At 48.3% G+C, this 20,269-nt stretch overlaps 1 protein-coding gene across 10 annotated transcripts in view; it reads left to right on the top strand.

Annotated features, from left to right (window-relative positions):
• PLPP7 (phospholipid phosphatase 7 (inactive)) overlaps nt 1–19,628 on the top strand; it is a 55,851-nt gene extending 36,223 nt beyond the window's left edge. For 8 of the 10 annotated variants that reach the window (XM_039506343.1, XM_039506345.1, XM_039506346.1 and 5 more), the window contains 2 exons: nt 1,527–1,989; nt 18,795–19,628. In XM_039506343.1, the coding sequence (XP_039362277.1) occupies nt 1,539–1,989; nt 18,795–19,159 (816 nt within the window). In that variant the 5' untranslated portion in view covers nt 1,527–1,538 and the 3' untranslated portion in view covers nt 19,160–19,628. Of the gene's footprint in view, nt 1–11; nt 1,990–18,794 lie in introns of those variants that run through there. The other 2 variants (XM_039506350.1, XR_005589873.1) reach the window with 2 other exon arrangements.
• The last annotated feature ends 641 nt before the right edge of the window (nt 19,629–20,269 follow it).

Below are 20,269 nucleotides of genomic sequence, written 5' to 3' on the forward strand. Positions count from 1 at the left end.
ATCTCTACCTAGCAATCAAAGCTGAAATTGCTTCTGCTGGGTCAGGTGGTAAAAGATGTTTCTCCCTCCCCCTGGCAACCCAGGCAGCACTTCCCTTAGGGGCTGATGACTGAACTGGACACCTCCAACCCTGGACACCAAACTGCAAGTAGGGGGGCTGGGACGAGAGAAATGGCCAGAGTGCGTTAGAAAAACTGAGTTTGGAACTAACTACTGCTAAGACACCTTGGGGCAGGGAGAAGCGTCTTACCTAATACAGTCCATTTATTAACTGCTGGCTTTCCCAAGGTCATTCTGTTGCCCCTCTTTCCTCTCTGCCCGCTGCCCCATAAAGTTCTTTGTTTTAAACCCCTGAACTCTCCATCCCACTCAAAGCTATGCAGCATCAGTTGGTCTCCTAGTAACATGCCTGTTATCTATAACCACCTCATCACACCTCTCCCTAATAAACCAGTCACATCCTATTCCCTGAGCCTGTCAGTTTTCCCATACTCCATGCTTCCCTTTGAATCTCGTGCCTTACAGTCTCTCTGGTCACACCTTGCTCGGCTACAGATGCTAACTGCATTTTAATCTTCTGTGCTGATTTGAGTTTGCAGGTGTCGCCTGTCAGCTGCTGAGAATCAGGGTTCTGTGATTCTGTGCAATGTAGTACAAACGTGCTACAATGAGGCCAGACTCTGTGTGGCGGGTGGTAGAGAAGGGGGAAATCATTAGTAATCCGGCATCTCTCTTAGTCCAAAGGCAGGTGCTGCTACACCTACAGCCCGGAGGCTAGCGGGTTGGTGGAGCAGTTACTGCAGGAGTTTAGAAAAGGTGGCTGGGTGTTGGGAATATAGGACTAGTGATATTTGAAGGCAATTAACACCGAGGTGTGACAGGAATTATTTAGGGCAGCACAAGGGGGGGACAAGGGGACCAATTATGAGCCATGGGGTTGAAACTAAGCAAGGGAAAAGATCTGGACAAACTCCCTGACAGTGCCCCAAGGAAGCCCTATCTCTTGAGATTTCAAACCCAGACTGCACAACAGCCTGCAGGGATCGATCCTGCCCTGGTAGGGAGAGGGGATGGGGTGATCTTTTTCAGCTCTAATTCCTCCATTAAATCAGATGGATGAACATGGTGAAAAACTACATTTCCCAGTCTCCCCTGCAGCCCTGGGGATATAAGCAATTGGAAGATTTAAATAGACCAGGCCTGAAGCAACCAACCTTTGGCATATAGAATTCCCCTCCTCTTCTCTGTATCCATTGGCTGTTTAACCTTTTTTCTGGTGTTGGACTGGCTGCCCAGCCTGGCATTAATTTTTCTTCCAAGCTTGCTAGGCCCATGAAGTAAACAGCCATGTGCATTCCTTGCTCTATATTTAACAGCTGCAGTCTGTGCTGGGGGAGATTGAACAAGAAGGGAATCTGTGTCGCTTACCAAATTCCTCTCTCTGAAGGGGGGAGGTGGGGAGAGCTGATTGGAAGGGGAGAGGGATTTCTCTCCTGTACAGTTTTTTGAAAGCAGGTTTCATTTAGGGAGACTCCACAATGCCAGCATCCCAAAGCCGGGCCAGAGCCAGAGAGCGGAACAATGTCCTGAACAGGGCTGAGTTCCTCTCGTTGAACCAGCCCATGAAAGGGAACCAGGAGACCAGGAGCTCCAGCAGAAAGCAGGGCAGCCAGTCTGGTCTGGCTCCCATCCAAAACGAGGGCACCAAGGAGCGACGGCAATCGCAGCAGCTTCCCGAGGAGGACTGCATGCAGCTGAACCCCTCCTTCAAGGGAATTGCCTTCAACTCCCTGCTGGCCATCGATATCTGCATGTCCAAGAGGCTGGGGGTCTGTGCCAGCAGCGCCTCGTCCTGGGGCAGCGCCCGCTCCATGATCACACTCATCGGGATCACAGGGCATGGCGTACCCTGGATCGGGGGCACACTCATCTGCCTGGTGAAGAGCAGCACGCTGGCGGGACAGGAGGTCCTCATGAACCTGCTGCTAGGTGAGTAAAATACTCCACCTCTTGCACTCAAAGCCCAGCCCCTAGTCACAAGGGACAGCGGGAAGGCGCTCTGATGCCACGATGATGGGCGCAGCATAAGGGCCTAGCGGGCACGTGCTAGGTTCTGTGCCTTCCTGCATAAGAAGTTCAGCTGGCTTCCATTTGGCTACTCCTGGAGTAAGGTCCTGTGCAATGTGAGACTAGCAGAATGGGACCTGGGACAGTTAGTGACCAAACCTGTGGGCAGGAAAACCTTATGGCTTTTATGCTGTCAGCCAGATCCTTTATTTACACTGTATCTGTCTTTCTCAGAGGCTTAGCTGGGGAAGATTTAAAGATGAATTAAGATTTCAGTCAAGGGTGGTTAAAGGAAAAATGGGGATCAGAGTCACTCCTCTTCTCAGATCCCCCAAGGGGAGACTTGTGTCCCGCCTGGTCCTGCTTCTTTGATCTTCCTCCCTTCCTTCAGCAGATGCCTCTCCTGCACCATCACCTGCTGCTCTGCTTCGCCTTACTGAGCAGAGAGAAGCCCCTTTTAAAAGACTATGAGGACCAATTGGTAAGGAACTAAAGGCCCCTGGCAGAGCCTGTTCCCATATCCTGTGCAAGGCTAACCTCTGGGGCCTGGGAAGCCTGCGGCTCTGGGCTTCTGAACATTTGCAATCCAATGATCAAATGCTAATTTCAGCTTTTGCTTTTTTTTTTTTTTTTTTTTTAGTCACTTGCCCTTTTCACTGCAAAGCTACGATTCCAAATATGAAGCAGTGCTGGGCTGGCCCCCTTCTCACAGGTTATTCACACTTAGCCACGCAGCTGCTAGCACCTGGCCTCTTGGGAACACAAAGCCCCCAACGGTAGGTCCCCTCAGTTCTGAGGTGGTGCCCAAAATAGCCCCTGCTGGGCTTCCCCCAAACCTTAGCCCAGCTCCCAGTGACCCACAAAAAAAATTATTTTTGATCTTGTTGTTCTTCACAGGAAATGTAAAGGCTAGTTTCATCTCCTATTGATCAAAGGATGGTGTACTTTGTCTAACACCCGTTGCCATAGTAACTAGGCAGTTTCCAGATAGGGGCATATTAGGGAGATTGCAGAAGACTCGGAACAAGACGCATGGAGTCATTTCTGTCCCCTGCATCCCCCTTGTCACATTTCCATCATCTCCCCACCTAGACTTACGATTATCGTGTATAAGGGGGTGGCAGATACAACAGGAGTGGCCAGTTAAAGGCCCAAAATTAGGAGGGCAGAGATCTGCCTATTTATAGAGTGCCCGTTGCCATAATAACTAAGTGCTGGCAGGATGAAAGGCCTAACTAGGGATGTGGGGTTGGAGGACCCAGCCAGTGGCCACAAGAACCCTTGTGCCTGAGAGAATGAGAAGGGCGTGGTATGGCCAGCGAATGTGTGTCTGCCTGCTCCTCTGTTTTGTGAGTTGCTTCTCACTAAGAGTCTGGGATTTTTTCCCTAGGCGGATCCCTGAATATTTCAGTGACCTTTTAAATGTCTCAGTTCTCCTTCGGAAGGAGACAGGGCTCCCATCACTGACGTTACCTCCCCACAAGAAACTTGGTTTGCTGATACTGTCCGACATCCTCTGTCACCCTTTTGTTTTGGCTCAGCCCCATATGCAGTTCAGATCCTGCGGTACTTGGTGATGATAAAGCCCTTCTGGGTGGGGATAGGTGTGAGGGAATGAGCTCTTCCCACCCTCGCCCTGACCCTTCGGAAGGGGAAGCAGCAAGGCTGTTCACCCCACTTGGCTTTCCTCCCTTCCCCCAGCCCCCTCAGAGGCTGAGACAGCAAGCAGAATTTCTGATGCAGTCTCTGGGCAGGGAGCCAGCCCATCACAAAGCACTTGTTTAGGATTTGTAATCAGGCTTTGCAAAGGGAAGGAGGAAGGAGATTGCTGGAACGGGACTGGGGACCTGGCAGAGGCACAGCTGCAGATGGAGAGTGAGCTACATGCCCCCGAGCTGTGCGCTGGGTGAAAACTTCCCGGCTGTATGATGGGATGTTTGGGGTGGGGGTGCTGAAATCTAGCCCTGCGCCATCCCCATCTAGCCCTCCCCATAGCATGGATCCCAGCTGTGGATCCCCTCCCTAGGCCCAGTGGACCCATGTTGGCCCGCACATTTGCCATCCATGCTGGGATTTATTAATTCACCTCTGCTTCATCCCCAGCCACAAATGCGGAGCAACCAAAGTAAAGAAGCAGAGTCACAGCCTGTCGCTAAGAAGAGGGTATCTGTCCCCGTTATAAGGGCTCCTCTGCTAGAATATGTTTTCAGGAGAGCGAGGCCTGGGTACTGCCAACCTCATCTGTTCAAAAATCACGAATCAGGCCCCAAAAATCATGATTGGCTTAAAAATCACGAGATTTAAAACAATACAATGTGGGTTCATTTTATTTGGAGCATTTAGAGGTCACATTTTCAAGTTTTTCTCTGCAATAAGGAGGGCTAGAAACTTACCTTTTTTTAAATGAGAGCTGAGATTTTCAGATACTCATCTGACTCCAGCAGCTGGAGAAAATCAAATATCCTGGGACTCACGATAAAATTGCCACAGTTGGCAAGTTGGGGCCAGTGCTCTGATCCAGATCCAAATTTTCCCAAAGCTGAAGGGGGACGGGATCTGGTGTTCTGATTCTAATCCACTTAGCAGAAATGGGCCCAAGTTCCAGGGGTGGCTCTAGGCATTTTGCTGCCCCAATCATGGCAGGCAGGCTGCCTTCAGCCACAGGCACGCCTGTGGGAGGTCCGCCGAAGCCGCGGGACCAGCGGACCCTCCGCAGGCAAGCCACCCAAGGCAGCCTGCCTGCCGCCCTCACAGCGACCGGCAGAGCGCCCCCCGCGGCTTGCCGCCCCAGGCACGCGCTTGGCGTGCTGGGGCCTGGAGCTGCCCCTGCTAAGTTAATAGAATCATAGATTATAAAGCCAGAAGGAACCATTGTGATCATCTAGTCAGCCATCTTGAGTACCACTGGACATCTCTGAATTAATTTCTGTTAGAACTAAAGCAGATCTTTAGAAATGTTGGCTGTTTTTTTAAGTGATAGAGAATCCAACACTTCCTTTGGCAAGTTGTTTCAATGGTTAATAACTCTCATTGTTTTTTTTAAAAAAAAAGTACCTTTTTTCTAGTGTAAATTTATTCTTATTTAAATAATGCAAGTAGCTTCAACTTCCAGCCATTGGATCTTCTTACACCTTTGTCTGCTAGACTGAAGAGCCCTCTGTTATCAAATTTTTCTTCCCCATATAGTTACATATAGACTGTGATCAAGTCATCCCTTAACCTTCCCTTTGTTAAAACCAAACAGATTGAGCTCGATAAACTGATGCTTTCTGGATCCAAAAATCTCATAAGCCTGAAGGGGCTTAGTTCTGGTTCCCAGCACTGGGCCCCTTTTTGTTCTAACGCAAGCTCTGATTCAAAGGACACTGCCCATTGGGCCCTGATAGTATCAGTTCCATCTTCACCCCTTTCCCCTACTCAAAAATCCTCATTAAGAGTAAGTGCTCCAGCTCCCTGGTAGTGAGTCAGGGAAGGCACTGGCTTTAAATCATTTCTTCCTACAGAAGGCTGTACTTCTGGGAATAGTAATAGTGAACCTTCTTGTGGCACCTTTTAATGCAAGGGTCTTCAAATGCTGTACAAATGTGAGTGTGTTAGTTCCCAAGCCTGTTAGGAAGGAAGGAGCTGGTATCATCCCAACTTTATCACTGGGGAAGGTGAGCCAGAGAGAGGAGAGCTGACTCGTCCAAGGCCATGCTGAGTGGTTGTCAGGGGCCCTGTCCATAAGGGAAGTTTGCTTGGGCCCAAGGAATTAGTTAATTCCCCCAGCACATGGAAGGAAGTGGCTGATTCTGGTCTTGTTTACACTGTTGACTTCAGTGGAGTTACTCCTGATTTACAGTGGTATGAGTGAAAAGAGAATCAGGCCTGAGGTGCTGTGAAGGGGCTGGGCTGGCTGGTACCAGGGGCTAATCCCTCTTGAAGATATGGGGGACACAAAAGTCCTCTTTTGAAGGACTCAGCCTTTGGCCGCACAAAGCCCCCCTTTTGGTTAATTTCACTTAGTAACCAGACTGGGGGAACCCGATGAACCTTCAGTGTAAAACTCTGACTGTGGGACACCTGGTTTGTTATACTGGTCTCTGAAACATCAGGCAGTTTGGCTTCAGGGGCCTGATTATCCATTGGCTTGCTCTTGGTGCAGCTCTACACACCTGTGCAAGGTGATCGGCAAGTGCTACCATGTGGATTTGGTAGCATTTTGCACTCGGCTTGCACAGACATAAATGCTTACACAAGGTGCACGTCAGCGGAGACACCAGCCCCAGGTTCTGGGGCATTGGTGCCACATTTGATTGTGGCTTGCTGGATTTGCCACAAAAATCCAGGGTGCTGATTCCTAGTCCCCTGCTCTGCCCATTAGCCTACACTGCCATTCCCCCTCCTATCCCTCAGCATTTGCCTCTCCCCCCATTAGGAGCCAACTGGATCGTGTTACTCTTGAATGAGGTTTGGTGGTGGGGAGAAGTTTATTTATTTACCTGGTGCAGAGTGGCATAGCTCCATTGACTTCAGTGAAGCTACAACAGTTAGGGGACCTGGCCCTTAGATTTTACTGTCCGTTACCAGCCCTGCATGCTGTATCTAAATCGTATGTTGGCTTTGTCACAAGGGGTGTATCACCCTCAAAGAAGCAGTACCGAATGAAGTGGACGGATCCTTTGTTTCTTAGCATCAGGGTAAGGATTTGCTGTCTGCCTGAATGAGGGTGAAAGGCTGGGGTGGGGGTATTTCCCCCTTCATAAAAGTCAGCGAAAGGTTGGGGCACACTCACTTCAGTCTGTTCCCTATATGCAGAGCCAGCCTTAAGATCTGGGAAGCCCCAAGTAGCCAGGAGGGGTGGGGAACCAGGCTGTAATGTCCTGGGGAAGTCCCCTATAGATTCCTGACCAGGACTTTGGAACTATCCTGCAAATACATCCCTGACTTTATACTGAGCCCAATACATACAGGGACAGGACTCTGGGAGTTTAGAGAGTACTAGGTGAATACCCCTGCAGTGCAGGCAGGCTCATTGTTCATGTATCTGTGGGTATGTCTACACTGGAATCAAGGGATGTGATTGCAGCCCATTTAGACATACCTTTGCTAGCTTGGGTGCTGGTAGCAGTGAAGCCATGCCCTCACAGGCTCCAGAAATGCATCTAGCCCACACTGAAGCATGCACTGGTATCTCTGCTCCGGGACCTGAGCTAGCTCAGAGATGTCTACACAAGGTGGAATCGCACCCCTTGACTGCAATGTAGACATATCCTTTCTGTTGAGTCTTGGGGCTCAGTAGCCTGGACATAACCCAAGCAACGAGTTACCTCCTCCTCTGCTCTTAAGGAGAGTGGCATTGCCGGACAGCCAGGTCTACACTAGACCTATGTCTGTTTAACTACGACTAGGTCTACACTGGGAGGGGAGGGGGATTGACCTAAGATATGCAACTTCAGCTACGCAAATAGCGTAGCTGAAGTCGGCGTATCCTAGGTCGATTTACCTGGCTGTGAGGACGGCGGAGAGTCGACCACTGCCGCTCCCCCGTCAACTCTGCTTCAGTGTCTCACTGCAGTGGAGTTCCAGAGTTGATGGCAGAGCGATCAGGGGTCAATTTTATTGCGTCTACACTAGACGCGATAAATCGATCCCCGATAGATAAATCACTACCCGCCAATCCGGCAGGTAGTGTAGATGTACCCTACATCACTCGGGTCTGAAAAATCCACACCCCATAGCAACACAGTTACACCAACCTAACCCCTCATGTAGACAGCACTATGTCGATGCTTCTCCTGTCAATATAGCTATTCCCTTTCGGGGAGGCGGATTAACTATGCCCATGGGAAAGTTCTCTCCCCTAAGTCTAGGAGCATCTTCACTTAAGCACTAGAGCGGCACACCTGCATCAATGCAGTTGCGCCAATGCAGTGTTTTTAGTGGAGACCTGCCCACTGTCAGTCCATATGCAGCAGAGCTTGTGGGCCCCAGGTGGGATTGCCTTTAGGCCAGACACATTGATTTTTTTTTTAATTATCTCACCAGCATGTTAGGGAGCATCTGAATTAAGCAGAAACAAATTATGCTCTAATGGTGGAGGAAACCGCTTCTGAAGACCCGGCGGCTTGCGTGTACATTCCCTGCTCAGACACTGTTTGGAGGTGGTCCCGTCCCCAGCTTGTTACCCTGGAATGCACAAGAGATGCTTGCCTAGCCTCCCCTCCTGGGATCTGATTTGCCCAATGAAATCTTGGCAAGTTTGCAGCCTGTCTGCCCAGTGAGGTGGAAACTTTTAAATGTCAAGTGGGCTAATGTGACCGGCCCATGGTGGGTGTTGATCGGAGGTAACCTCAGACACATCCACCTCCAGTGCTCTCTGCATCCCCCATCCACCCTGCCTCAAATTGGGAGTGAACATTCCTCTTCATCACCTGTCATGCTGCAAATCTCTCTCATTATCCTTCTCAGGCGCTGCAGTAAAAGCCCTGGGTCCTTTGCCCCGTGTCTCCCTCCCCTCTTGTCCCATCCTCACTGATGAGTTCAGCCATTGATAAATGACACATTGCATCCAACTCACTGGCGTCCCCTCCTCCTCCTCCTCCTCACCCTGCCTGCTGTAGTTAGAGCAAATATGTGCTGTTAAAGGACAACCCTATTATGAGTCTGCAGTGTCCCTTCATATAGTGGCAGGCTCGGTGACACACTAGCACCTGCTTAGCTGCTGCAGGAGCAGAAACCAGGACCTATGTAGGATCCCTGCCAGAGCACTGGTCCAGCTAGATTAATCAGCTATCTCAGCCATGACTAATGCCCAGCATTTCAGAAGAAGGTGGTATGCCCTGAGGCCAAATGCAGATTCAAAGAGAAGGGAAGTGCTGTGGAAGTTAAATGGGGGGAGGGGGAAATTGGCCCTATTTCTGTGCTATCCTGCAGGGGACGGCTGTCTGGATCTGCCTCCCCCAGCTCTGAACTCTAAGGTACCCTTGGAAGTAGGTGTTCGATGGATCCTGCTCCTGCTGGGAGAGGCCTCAGTGATGGCTCCCGCCCCAGGGGCAGTGTGTGTGTTTTTGCCTCTGATGCAGCTTGTCAAGAGGAGTAGTTGGGGGAAAGGACAGGAGTTGCGGATTCCAGTTGCTTTCTTTAAGGCCGCCAGAGGATTGGCGGAGAGTGTTGAGGGGCAGGAGAGAGGGGCTCAGGGACCCTTGCTGTCAGTCTGGAATAGGAAGTAAGGACAATATTAGAGGTTTTCTCCTCTTCCTGGCAGAGCCAGGCTGAAAAGCTCCACTCTGTTAGAGGATTTCTTAGATGTGATTTCAGGTTTCTGCTCCTGGCTCCCCTTTATCACTCTCCCTGGAGCACTGAGAGGGCCCAAGTCATCAAGGTTAGTAAAGTGCTTTGAGTTCTACAGGTGGGAGGTGCTGTAAATCCTCCAAGGCTATAAAAACAATCTAAGAGGCTGATTCCACTTTCACTGAAGCTGATGGGACTTAAACGCATGCTTAAGTGCATTGCTGAACAGGGATAAACTGAAGTGTGGCTTCATGTTAAGCACGTGCTTATGTACTTAGCTGAAGCTGGGCCTTAATCATGACATTATGGGTTGCCCAGGCTAGGCATTGCATCACTAGTGGGTGAGCAGCACAAAGCACTTCTCTTCCTTCTCCTCACAGGCAAAATGTTCTGCTTTCCTTTCCTTTCCGCACCTGGCCTCAGCCTTCCCTCCCATGAGAGACACGGACCATAAGTCCAATCTAGTTACGCGGATGCAATGGTCTCATGCTCTGTGCTGTCGTTATGGGTTGCCTGTGCACCATGCAGTCTCATGCTATATGGTGCCATTACAGGATGCGTTAGCACTGTGTGGGCATGGTCGCCATTATGGGATACCCCGGTACTATTCTGGTGTCGTCATGGGTATTATTAGTGCAGTGTTTGTGCAATCTCTATCCAAGGTAGCTGCACAGTTGTGGGAGAGGTCTCAACAGCATGTCAGCTCGCCTCTGCACATAGCTAGCAGGATTTGTAGGCAGCGGGTACGGAAACATCTGCTTCAACCCAATAGACAAGATGTTCAGAGGCAAGTGCTCCTCAGAGGCCCAGCTCCTCCATAGCACGAGATGTTTTCACTGTGCTCACCCTTTCCTCTTCTCTTCTCCAGAATAATTGCAGAGCATGTTCATGGCAGAGCAAATGTGGGAAGCGGCCATGCTAAGGAATTGGTTCTAAGATACAAATTGCCCAGCTCCCAAGGGCATGTTCTATCCAAGGGGAAGCTCTCTAGGCAGCCTGTGGTTTCACTCAGGGCTGTTTTCTGATAAGCTAGGAGAGGGAGTCTAACTTTTTAAAATTCCAATGACCCCAAATTCCTCCACCTTATTATCCTCCTGGGACCCCCATGTCCCAGAATCCTTTGTGGTGTTCTGACTGAAAAACCACCTCCCCCAGATGCTGCACTATATCATAATTAGTTATTGTGTAAGTTCATTGTGCCATGTGTGGCCACTGTCTCCATTGATGTGTGTGGCTGGTGAACCTGATCATTTCAGAAAGAATATTGAGAAGGAGCAGGCTGGACTTTCAGAGTTGGTGACCTGCTCTCCCGCTCCTACTGACCTCAGGGCTTTAGAAGACCAGGCCCATCAATTTATATCCTTGTTGGGAATGGTATAGCTTGCACATTCCCCAAGGCTACATGTTCAGGGAAACTATTTTCTAAAGCAGCTTACACTTGGGAAGTTTTCCACACAAGCAGTAGGTGCTATTGAAATGCCATGAGTTCCAGAAAACAGCTTCACGAACCACCTTGGTGCCACAACTTCCGGGAGATGAGAATCACAGCCTTGAAAGTGCTTGGTTTTAGCTTGACCTTCAACTCTGTGTATTTCCACAGCCGTGGCTCTTGTGAGCTATACCATTCCCAAATTGTCTTTTTACTTTATGTTCACACAGTGCCTAGCCCAGTGGGGCCCTGATTCAGATTGGAGCCTCTGCGTTCTAGTGTAATAAGAACAGCCATACTGGGTCAGACCAAAGGTCCATCAAGCCCAGTACCCTGTCCTCTGACAGTGGCCAACGGCAGGTGCCCCAAAGGGAATGAACAGACAGTTATCATCAAGTGATCCATGCCCTGTCACCCAATCCCAGCTTCAGGCAAACAGAGGCTAGGGACACGATTCCTTCCCATCCTGGCTAATAGCCATTAATGGACCTATCTTCCATTAATCTAGCTCCCTTTTGAACCCCGTTATAGTGTTGGCCTTCAACACCCTCCAGCAAGGAGTTCCAGAGGTTGACAGTGCGTTGCTTGAAAAAATACTTTCTCATGTTTGTTTTAAACCTGCTACCTATTAATTTCATTTGGTGGCCCCTTGTTCTTGTATTATGAGAAGGAGTAAATAACATTTCCTTATTTACTTTCTCTATACCACTCATGATTTTATAGACCTCTATCATATCCTGCGCTTAGTTGCCTCTTTTTCCAAGCTGAAAAGTCCCAGTCTTATTAATCTCTCTTCATACGGAAGCCGTTCTATACCCCTAATCATTTTTGTTGCCGTTTTCTGAAACTTTTCCAATTCCAATACATCTTTTTTGAGATGGGGCAACCACATCTGCATGCAGTATTCAAGATGTGGGCGTACCATGGATTTATATAGAGGCAATATGATATTTTCTGTCTTATTATCTATCCCTTACTCGATGATTCCCAACATTCTGCTTGCTTTTTTGACTGCTGCTGCACATTGAGTGGATGATTTCAGAGAACTATCCACAATGACTCCAAGATTCCTTTCTTGAGTGATAACAGCTAATTTAGACCCCATCATTTTGTGTGTGTGTGTATATATATATATATAGAGAGAGAGAGAGAGAGAGAGAGAGAGGGTTAGGATTATGATTTCCAATGTGCATTACTTTGCATTTATCAACATTACATTTCATCTGCCATTTTGTTGGCCAGTCACCCAGTTTTGTGAGACCTTTTTGTAGCTCTTCGCAGTCTGCCTGGGACTTAACTGTCTTGAGTAGTTTTGTATCATCTGCAAATTTTGCCACCTCACCGTTTATCCCGTTAAATAGGACTGGGCCCAGTACAAATCCCTGGGGGACACCACTATTTACCTTTCTCCATTGTGAAAACTGACTATTTATTCCTACCCTTTGTTTCCTATTTTTTAACCAGTTACCAGTCCATGAGAGAACCTTCCCTCTTATCCCATGACTGCTTATTTTGCTTAAGAGCCTTTGGTGAGGGACCTTGTCAAAGGCTTTCTGAAAATCTAAATACACAATACCCACTGGATCTCCTTTGTCCACATGCTTGTTGACCCCCTCAAAGAATTCTAGTAGATTGGTGAGGCATGATTTCCCTTTACAAAACCATGTGGACTATTTCCCAACAAATTATGTTAATCTATGTGTCTGACAATTTTGTTCTTTATGATAGTTTCAACCAATTTGCCCAGTACTGAAGTGAGGCTTACTGGCCTGTAGTTGCCTGGGTCACCTCTGGAGCCCTTTTTAAAAATTGGCATCACATTAGCTATCCTCCAGTCAGTTGTAATACAAGTAATAAATAGAGATTAGCCAGACTGCCCATGCCCTAACATCCATAGGGATTGATCTGAGGATAGGGCTTTATCTGCAGAACTCTCTGATACTGTATCACTCTCGGACTGTTTTCTGAGCTCATTGTAACTTCTCCCTGCTTCAGTGAGTTTCTCTCCACCTATTTCACTTCCCCTTTCCCATCTACCCCCATGACTGGCAGGTGGTAATGATGCCTGGGGGTTACTAGCTTAACCATTGGGTCCTGGCTTGTGATTTTTAGTTTGATATTTATCCTAGAGCCCTTACTGCCAAGAGTTATCTGTGCTCATTTTAATGATTCCATGTGAGTACCTGCAGCCAAAGCAAAAGTCTTTGGGGCTTTCTTTTTGTCTTTTTTGGTACTACACCCAGGTTGTTCAGCAGTAATCATCAGAGAACTTATCCATATAAACATCTCCCCGGAGCCACATCCCTGGAGTCGCTTCTCTAGCTCCAACCTGTGGGAGTCAGCCAGCCTTCCCGCACAGTCATCGAGACCTGCTGCCCCTTTAAGAGCATCACGCCTGAATCTACTTCAGAACCCTTTCTTAAAGGGCCAGCAGCAGCATTCACACCTCAGAACTCCAGAAAGGAAAGAAATGACAGAGGGAAATCCTTTTATTCAGTCTTCCTTTAATGGTGATATTAGAGAGGTTTCTGAAGAATGAATGGAAGTATTAACACCTCTAAGCTTGTCCCTAACCAGTCTATGCAGGAGGCTACTACCTCTCTCCTGTTATTGAGCTGCAACTTTTACATAGTTCCTGAATGCAGTAGCAACAAGGTAGATACATTTACTCCTTCTCTGTTAGCAGAGCTAATAGCTACCCATGTGGCTTCCATTAATTTCAATGGGAATCCAGTGGGCGAGCATCAGAGGCCAATTTTAGCTATTTAGATATCGCATATTAGATCTCCCTAGATAGGTAAGATTTGGCCCTTGGTTTTATGTGCTGAGTAGAGTTGTGAAACCATCTTGATTTGCACTTTGGGAGATTTTTGCCCATTTTTTAAAAACATTGGGTCACAGGAGAAATTGAGCACATGCCATTTAAAAAGGAAAAAAAAAGAAAAAAAGGTGGGGGTGGAGGGAGGGTTGAACCTAAAGGGAAGGAAAGGAGAACTGAAATATTTGATGTGCTCGTAAAATTATGTAATGGCACCTAGATGTTCTGCTGATAGGCGCGGTTGCAATAAAAATTCAGCTCTGCAGCCAATCGCATTTTTGCCTCAGGTGATGTTTTCCCATTTTTGTTATAAACCCAAAAACACACTCTCTCTCTCTCTCTCTCGGGAGCAGCGCAAGTACAAGCTGGAGAGCCAGTTTCAGGCTCTCTTCAGAGACATCAGCCTATCATGGATTGGGTAGAGTCACAGGAGCCAAATTTTCTATAGTCATCAAGTATCGGGGCCCGAAGATTTTGCCTGTGTCTCCATGTTGGGTGCACAGGACAGGGAAACTGGGTGTGCAGATGCCAGTTCGTAAATCAGCATGTACTCATGCAAAATGGATATGCTGGCAGAGTTTGCAGGTGCAGTTCAGACAGTCTGCTAGAAACGTAGCCCTTTATTTTTGTATTTCCTGTGCACGCAGCAGGCCAGCTCTGGAGAGAGAATCCTACCTGCACTGGGCTGCAAGATTGAAACAGTGATGGGGGAGGTCAGTTCAGCCAGCCCACAGCCTCCATCCAAACAAGAATGTAGGTTGGGGAATTGCAGGGGGATGAGAGCTGGACTATGTGCTCCCTGAGTGACTGCACCATTTGTATCTATTTCTGAAGGCTGGGCTGTTTGCTGACTCTGTCAGAACTGCGGTAACACCATGTGCTGATTCACTCTGGCGTAGTGTTTCCCCAGGGCAAGCGGTGGAGGATAAGCAAGCCAGGGAGGGCAAGGTTAGAACCTTTGCTTTGGTGTGTGGTTTAAAAGCACTGATTGGGTCTGTGCTCTAGGGCTGGGGTGAGCCGCCCGGCATTGCTTTCAACCCCGTTCGTTGTGCTTCAGAGCCAGGGCACTGCTGAGGCTGCTGCAGATGCATCAGGGAACAAGCTGCTCGGTGGTGGTGACCACAGTGCAGGAGAAAGGGACAGAAAAAGCACCAAGCTGTAGTATCTCGTGGTAGAGAAGGGACAGGTGTTGGTTATAATGAATATTACTGAGGCTGCTGGAAAAGGCACAGGCAGACCCATTGACTCTCTGAGGCTCTCTAGCTCCCAGGCCGACTCTCACAACCGATGCTGCCTAGGTCATTGCTAGGACCTAGCGTCTAGGGGCCACGGACTGCATTACCAAAGTAATTTAAATGTGTCTAACTTGCCTCTTTATTAAGTCATGCATAAGTCCAGCGAGGCTAAAGCAAGTGTCCATTTCAGAACAAGATGATCCTATCCCAGAGCCTCAGATCTTGCAGCTTATGCCCAGGGAGAGCGATGGCCACTTTCTTGGTTCATATGAGAGACCAGCTACTAGAAATAGTATAATAGGCCCTGATTCGGTATGTGTGGCCATACTTAGCTGAATCGGGACCCTAAGAGGCACGGTGATAAGGGTTCCGAAGCTGGTGTCCAGCTGTAGCTCATGAAGCAAAATGAGAGTCTGAGCCCACAAGACCACCTGGATCGCTGTCAGGGCTAAGCAAGACTTCCCCACAATGACTAGCCAAGCTGAACGGTTGCCCTCTGCAGCTGTTAACTTTGCTGACAACATTTGGTTTCTAACAAGAAACAACAGTGAATGGTCGGCTGGTTCAAAGATAGCTGGCCTATTTTTGCAATTCCTTGCGCCCCTGTGAAACATCAGTCTTAGCAAATCTTGAAAAACAAAGGAAACCCCCTTCTGTTCAAATACTATTACAGAATGAACAGTGACAGACCTGAAATTCTATCCCTAGCTAAGCTTCCCTCCTGCCCAGCTAGTGCATCACACATACCAGTGGTTCTCAACCAGGGGCCTGGGGCCCCCTGGGGGGCCACAAGCAGGTTTCAGGGGGTCTGCCAACCAGGTCTGGCATTAGACTTGTTGGGGCCAAAGGCAGAAAGCAGAAGCCCAGTTGCATGGGGCTGAAGCCTGGTGCCCCTGAGCCAAAGCCTGAGCAACTTAGCTTCGCGGGGTCCCCTCTGGCGTGGGGCCCCTGGCAACTGCCCTGCTCGCTACCCCCTAGCACCAGCCCTGGCTTTTATATGCAGAAAAATAGTTGTCGTGGGCCAAGGAGTTTTTATAGCATGGGGGGGGGGGGGCTCAGAAAGAAAAAGGTTGAGAACTCCTGACATATACAATACAGGAGCACCCACTGTTGGCGTTTCTTCTCACAATCTCACCATTGTTAGTGCAAGATCTTTCTCCTGGGAAGCCCCCTGCTGTCTTGAACAGCCTCTCTGCATCACTCTGCCTCATCGAATCTCTCCACCTCATTTCAAATCTCATCCGTAAACCTCTCCTCTTCCTCCCCTTTGTCTCCGCCTCTTGTGTTTAGGAATGGAATACTTTTGTTCCCTATGCTCTACAGTGGATTTACAACACTGTTTCCTCTCATGTATGCTAAAGATGAGCTGGAATCAGAATCTTTTTTCCCAATCTAGTGCCCTTTGATGGTTCTGATAACATGGGATCTGGAGCCAAACCACCCCTCATTTGGGCTTTGCAGAAACAAATTCCAGCCTCTATATGCTACCTCTGAGTTACGCCTACGTCTATGGTCTTGTGGTGCTTAGCTTTGCATAGGCTACACTTTGCGTGCAAGATGCTATTCAAGCTGTATTGAAATGTATATTGAGAGGAGTGTGTGTTTAAGGTGCATGTATTCATGATAGACACTATCAGGGGCGGCTCCAGGCCCTAGCACGCCAAGCGCGTGCTTGGGGCGGCATGCTGCGGGGGGCGCTCTGCCGATCACCGGGAGGGCGGCAGGCAGGCTGCCTTCCGCGGCTTGCCTGCGGAGGGTCTGCTGGTCCCGCGGCTTCGGTGGACCCTGCGGAGGGTCCGCTGGTCCTGCGGCTCCACCAGCCGTGGGACCAGCGGACCCTCCGCAGGCACACCTGTGGGAGGTCCACCGGAGCCACGGGACCGGCGACCGGCAGAGCGCCCCCCGCAGCATGCCGCCGTGCTTGGGGCGGCGAAATGTCTAGAGCCGCCCCTGGACACTATGCAGGGAAGAACACAACTGGCGAAGATGCCATCTTTGCAGGTATCTGGTATAACCCGTGAGTCAGAATTCGCTAGCTAGTTGTGACAAGAATATTACAAAGCAGCAATAGAGTTGAGACCTTATTCCTGATTATCTGAATGGATATTGTGATCCCCTCCATGTGCATTGCTGTTTTACTGTCCCTGGACTAACTAACCTCTCTTAAGGAGAAGCCCCATTTAACCAAATGAATCCCCTGTGCCCTAGTCTATTTGGATAAATACAGTTTTGTTGTTGTTCTTACTAGCTAGCTAACTTAAGGTTTTCTGTAGCACTCATCATGGGGAGCAGTTCAATTGATGTCAATGGGATTACTTGCCCAAGTAACATTTTGCAGGATTGGGCCCTTGTTTTTTGCCTTGTGGCTAAGGTGTGTCAGTATCTGGGATAACTGCTTCCCTTGTTGTTTGCCATCTCCTGTGAAACCCCCTCCCGCCCCCCAATCCCTGCAAAATCTTGGCAGGTTCAAGTGAATAGTGTTAGTCAGCCCCTGAGAAAACAGGCAACTGGCTTTCTGACATTCCTGCGGATGGAGCAGGCTGTGCCTGCTATGGTATATATCTGCTGTCACTGCAGCTCCTTCCCAGCAAGGAGCTGAAATCAGCACTCTACCTAATTAGAAACGCCGCAGAAAGGCAGATGAGGGGATTAAACAAATTGAAGAATAAAATCAACAGCACCTGTCTGAGTGAGGGAAATGGAAATTACTTCCGGACAGGAGCAATTAAGGCAGAGGAGCCAGGAATGATATAGAAACCACCCGTGTGGCAATTGGAAAGCAAGAACTGTCTGTCTTTAACATTTATGTGTCTCTCTCTCTCTCGCGCGCACACACACACAACATTTATATGGGGGGGATGGGAGGAGAGTGTCTGTCTGCATCATCAGGACCATCTCACACTCATGTACATTCGTTTGTCCTTTCTGTGCTTGATCCTCCAAGCTAGGCCTCAGAAGAAGCAGCTTTTTCCAAATCCGTCACAAATATTTTATTTCTTTCTTTATTCATTCCAATAGCGAGTTTTCTAAAAACCAAACCAGCCTGTCCTGTAAAAATGGCAGCCTTCACGTGTGAGACGCAGAAAGTGGAAACGAACTAGAAATCACAGTGACGTGGAGTGGTCTGTTTTCATTGCTCCATCCCTAGAGAATGCAAAAAGAGAAGTGAGAAATCAAAGAGAATTATGACCGCATTCCATTTTCAGTTCACCAAGGTGGTGTTAGTTATGCAGATGAGGCCATTTTCTCAGATATCATTTTTAACCTGTCACTATCCCTTAATGTCCTCCCACTAGTGGAATCCACCAGTTCAATAGAATTCTGTGGGTGTGGGGGAGGAAGAGGCTGTTGTATTTGTGAGTGTTTTTTTTTTTTTTAAAGGCTCACGAGAACAAGGAATTAAATAGCTCTGGCATGAGCTAAGCCTTCTTTAAGGCAGAGATTGCGTAAACTTCCCCCAGCCAGCTCTGCTGCTGCAGCTCAGTCTTCCTGACTTGCAGCCTCGACCATCTGTACAGCAGAACGTGCTGGATTGCAGGATTGTTTCCTTTGGCACACAAATGAGGACTAAGCTAGAGAACCGTTGTCTAAGCACAGGGCTAGGAACACCGGGGTTTTAATTCCAGCGCTACCGCTGATTCGCTCTGTGATCTTGGGTGAGTCACTTGTCTTCTTTGGGCCTCAGGCTCTCCCTCCTGTGAGAAGGGGATAACACAATATTTGCCTACTTCACGGGGGGCTTGGGGAGGGTCAATTAATGTTTGTAGAGTGCTTTGGCGATGACCAGGGCTGAAAGCGCCCAAACTTGTTTTCACCGATGCTGAGATTTGAACTCAGGTCTTCAGTGCAAAGACAATTATTGCCCCAGCACAGATGCTGCCCTGAGATCCTCCCTTTCCCTTGCTGAACATCCATAACAGTGACCTGTCTGCTTGTCTCCATGACCTTTCCCACTTTCTCCCTTGTTTTGCAGCCTTACTCCTGGACGTCATGATTGTGGCAGGATTGCAGAAGCTGGCCAAGCGACGAGGCCCATATGATGTCCACCCCGGCCTCTTGGACTATCTGACCATGGACATCTATGCTTTCCCAGCTGGCCACGCCAGCCGAGCTGCCATGGTGTCCAAATTCTTCCTCAACCACCTGGTTTTGGCCATCCCACTCCGGATCCTGCTGGTCCTCTGGGCCTTCTGCGTGGGGCTTTCCCGCATCATGATTGGACGGCACCATATCACAGATGTCCTGTCCGGCTTTGTCTTTGGCTACTTGCAGTTCAGGCTGGTGGAGTTGTTGTGGATGTCTTCCAACACGTGTCAGATGATAATATCAATCTGGTGAACACAAGAATCCCTGACGGAAACTAGCAGACACTTTAAGATTCTCTCTCTCATTTTTTTAAATATAATTCTTCATATTTATTGGGAAAAAATTAACTTCCATAAGTAGTAGTAGTCTTTTTACTGTTGCTCCCCTGCCTGAAAAAAAATGTTTCTTGCAGATGGTTAGGCTTTAACAATCAAGGGCCAGCCATCACAGTAATTTGGCCACTTTTTAAAATCCCATTTGGATGGTAACCAAACTAAGATAACAAAATTAGTTCTCTTTGGATGGTGCACATCTGATGCCCAGGTGTGTTCTCAGAAAACCTGTTATCCCTTTGGGATGTGTTAATTAGCTTCTTGGAGGCAAAACGTTTTGGGGCGAAGTTCTACAGCGCTTTTTCTGTCTGCAAGCCCAACGATTGTGTCTTGTACAGGGCCGGGCACACTGCCGGCACCTCACAGATAATAAATAATCATAAAAGTTCTGCCATGTTTGTTTCTTATATATTGGGGGAATCTCCCAAGGGAAAGTGGTGGAAAACCCATCAATTGGGACTTTTAAATAAAGGCTGAATAATGCCGTGCAGGGAACAGTCCTGCACTGGCCCTTGGGAGACAGAACAGTGGCCCTGATTAGAGCACTTAAACACATGCTTAATTTTGAATGTGTGCTTAAATCTTTTTAACTCCAATGGAACTTAAGCACGTGCTTATGTGTTTTGCTAAATAGGAATGAATTTCTGCACATATTTAAAGCTAAACATTTTCTTAAGTAGTTTGCTGAATAAGGCCCTAGATCAGGTATTCAAAATTCTACTCAGCTAGGGTGTGTGTGTGTGTGTGCTGGGGGGAAGGGGAGTTGTTTTTTGGAAAGACAAATAAAATACACACTTTCCTCATAGACAAGGGTGGATGATTTGATTTTGTGTCTGTTCATGACAATTTTGAAAGACTGGTCTAGATGGGACCCCATGAGTCTTTTCTGTCTCTTAACTTCTATGATTTTAGATTCATGCTAATTAATAAAATGTGTTAAGAGGTGATTTTCATGGCAGTTCCAGTCTCAGATGGAATGCAATCCAGCACATAGGGAGTATGGTGTACTAGCCAGAGTAAGGGTTTGGGA

This window comes from Mauremys reevesii, linkage group 19, assembly GCF_016161935.1.
Source record: "Mauremys reevesii isolate NIE-2019 linkage group 19, ASM1616193v1, whole genome shotgun sequence".
In the NCBI taxonomy this organism is placed as follows: Eukaryota; Metazoa; Chordata; order Testudines; family Geoemydidae; genus Mauremys; species Mauremys reevesii.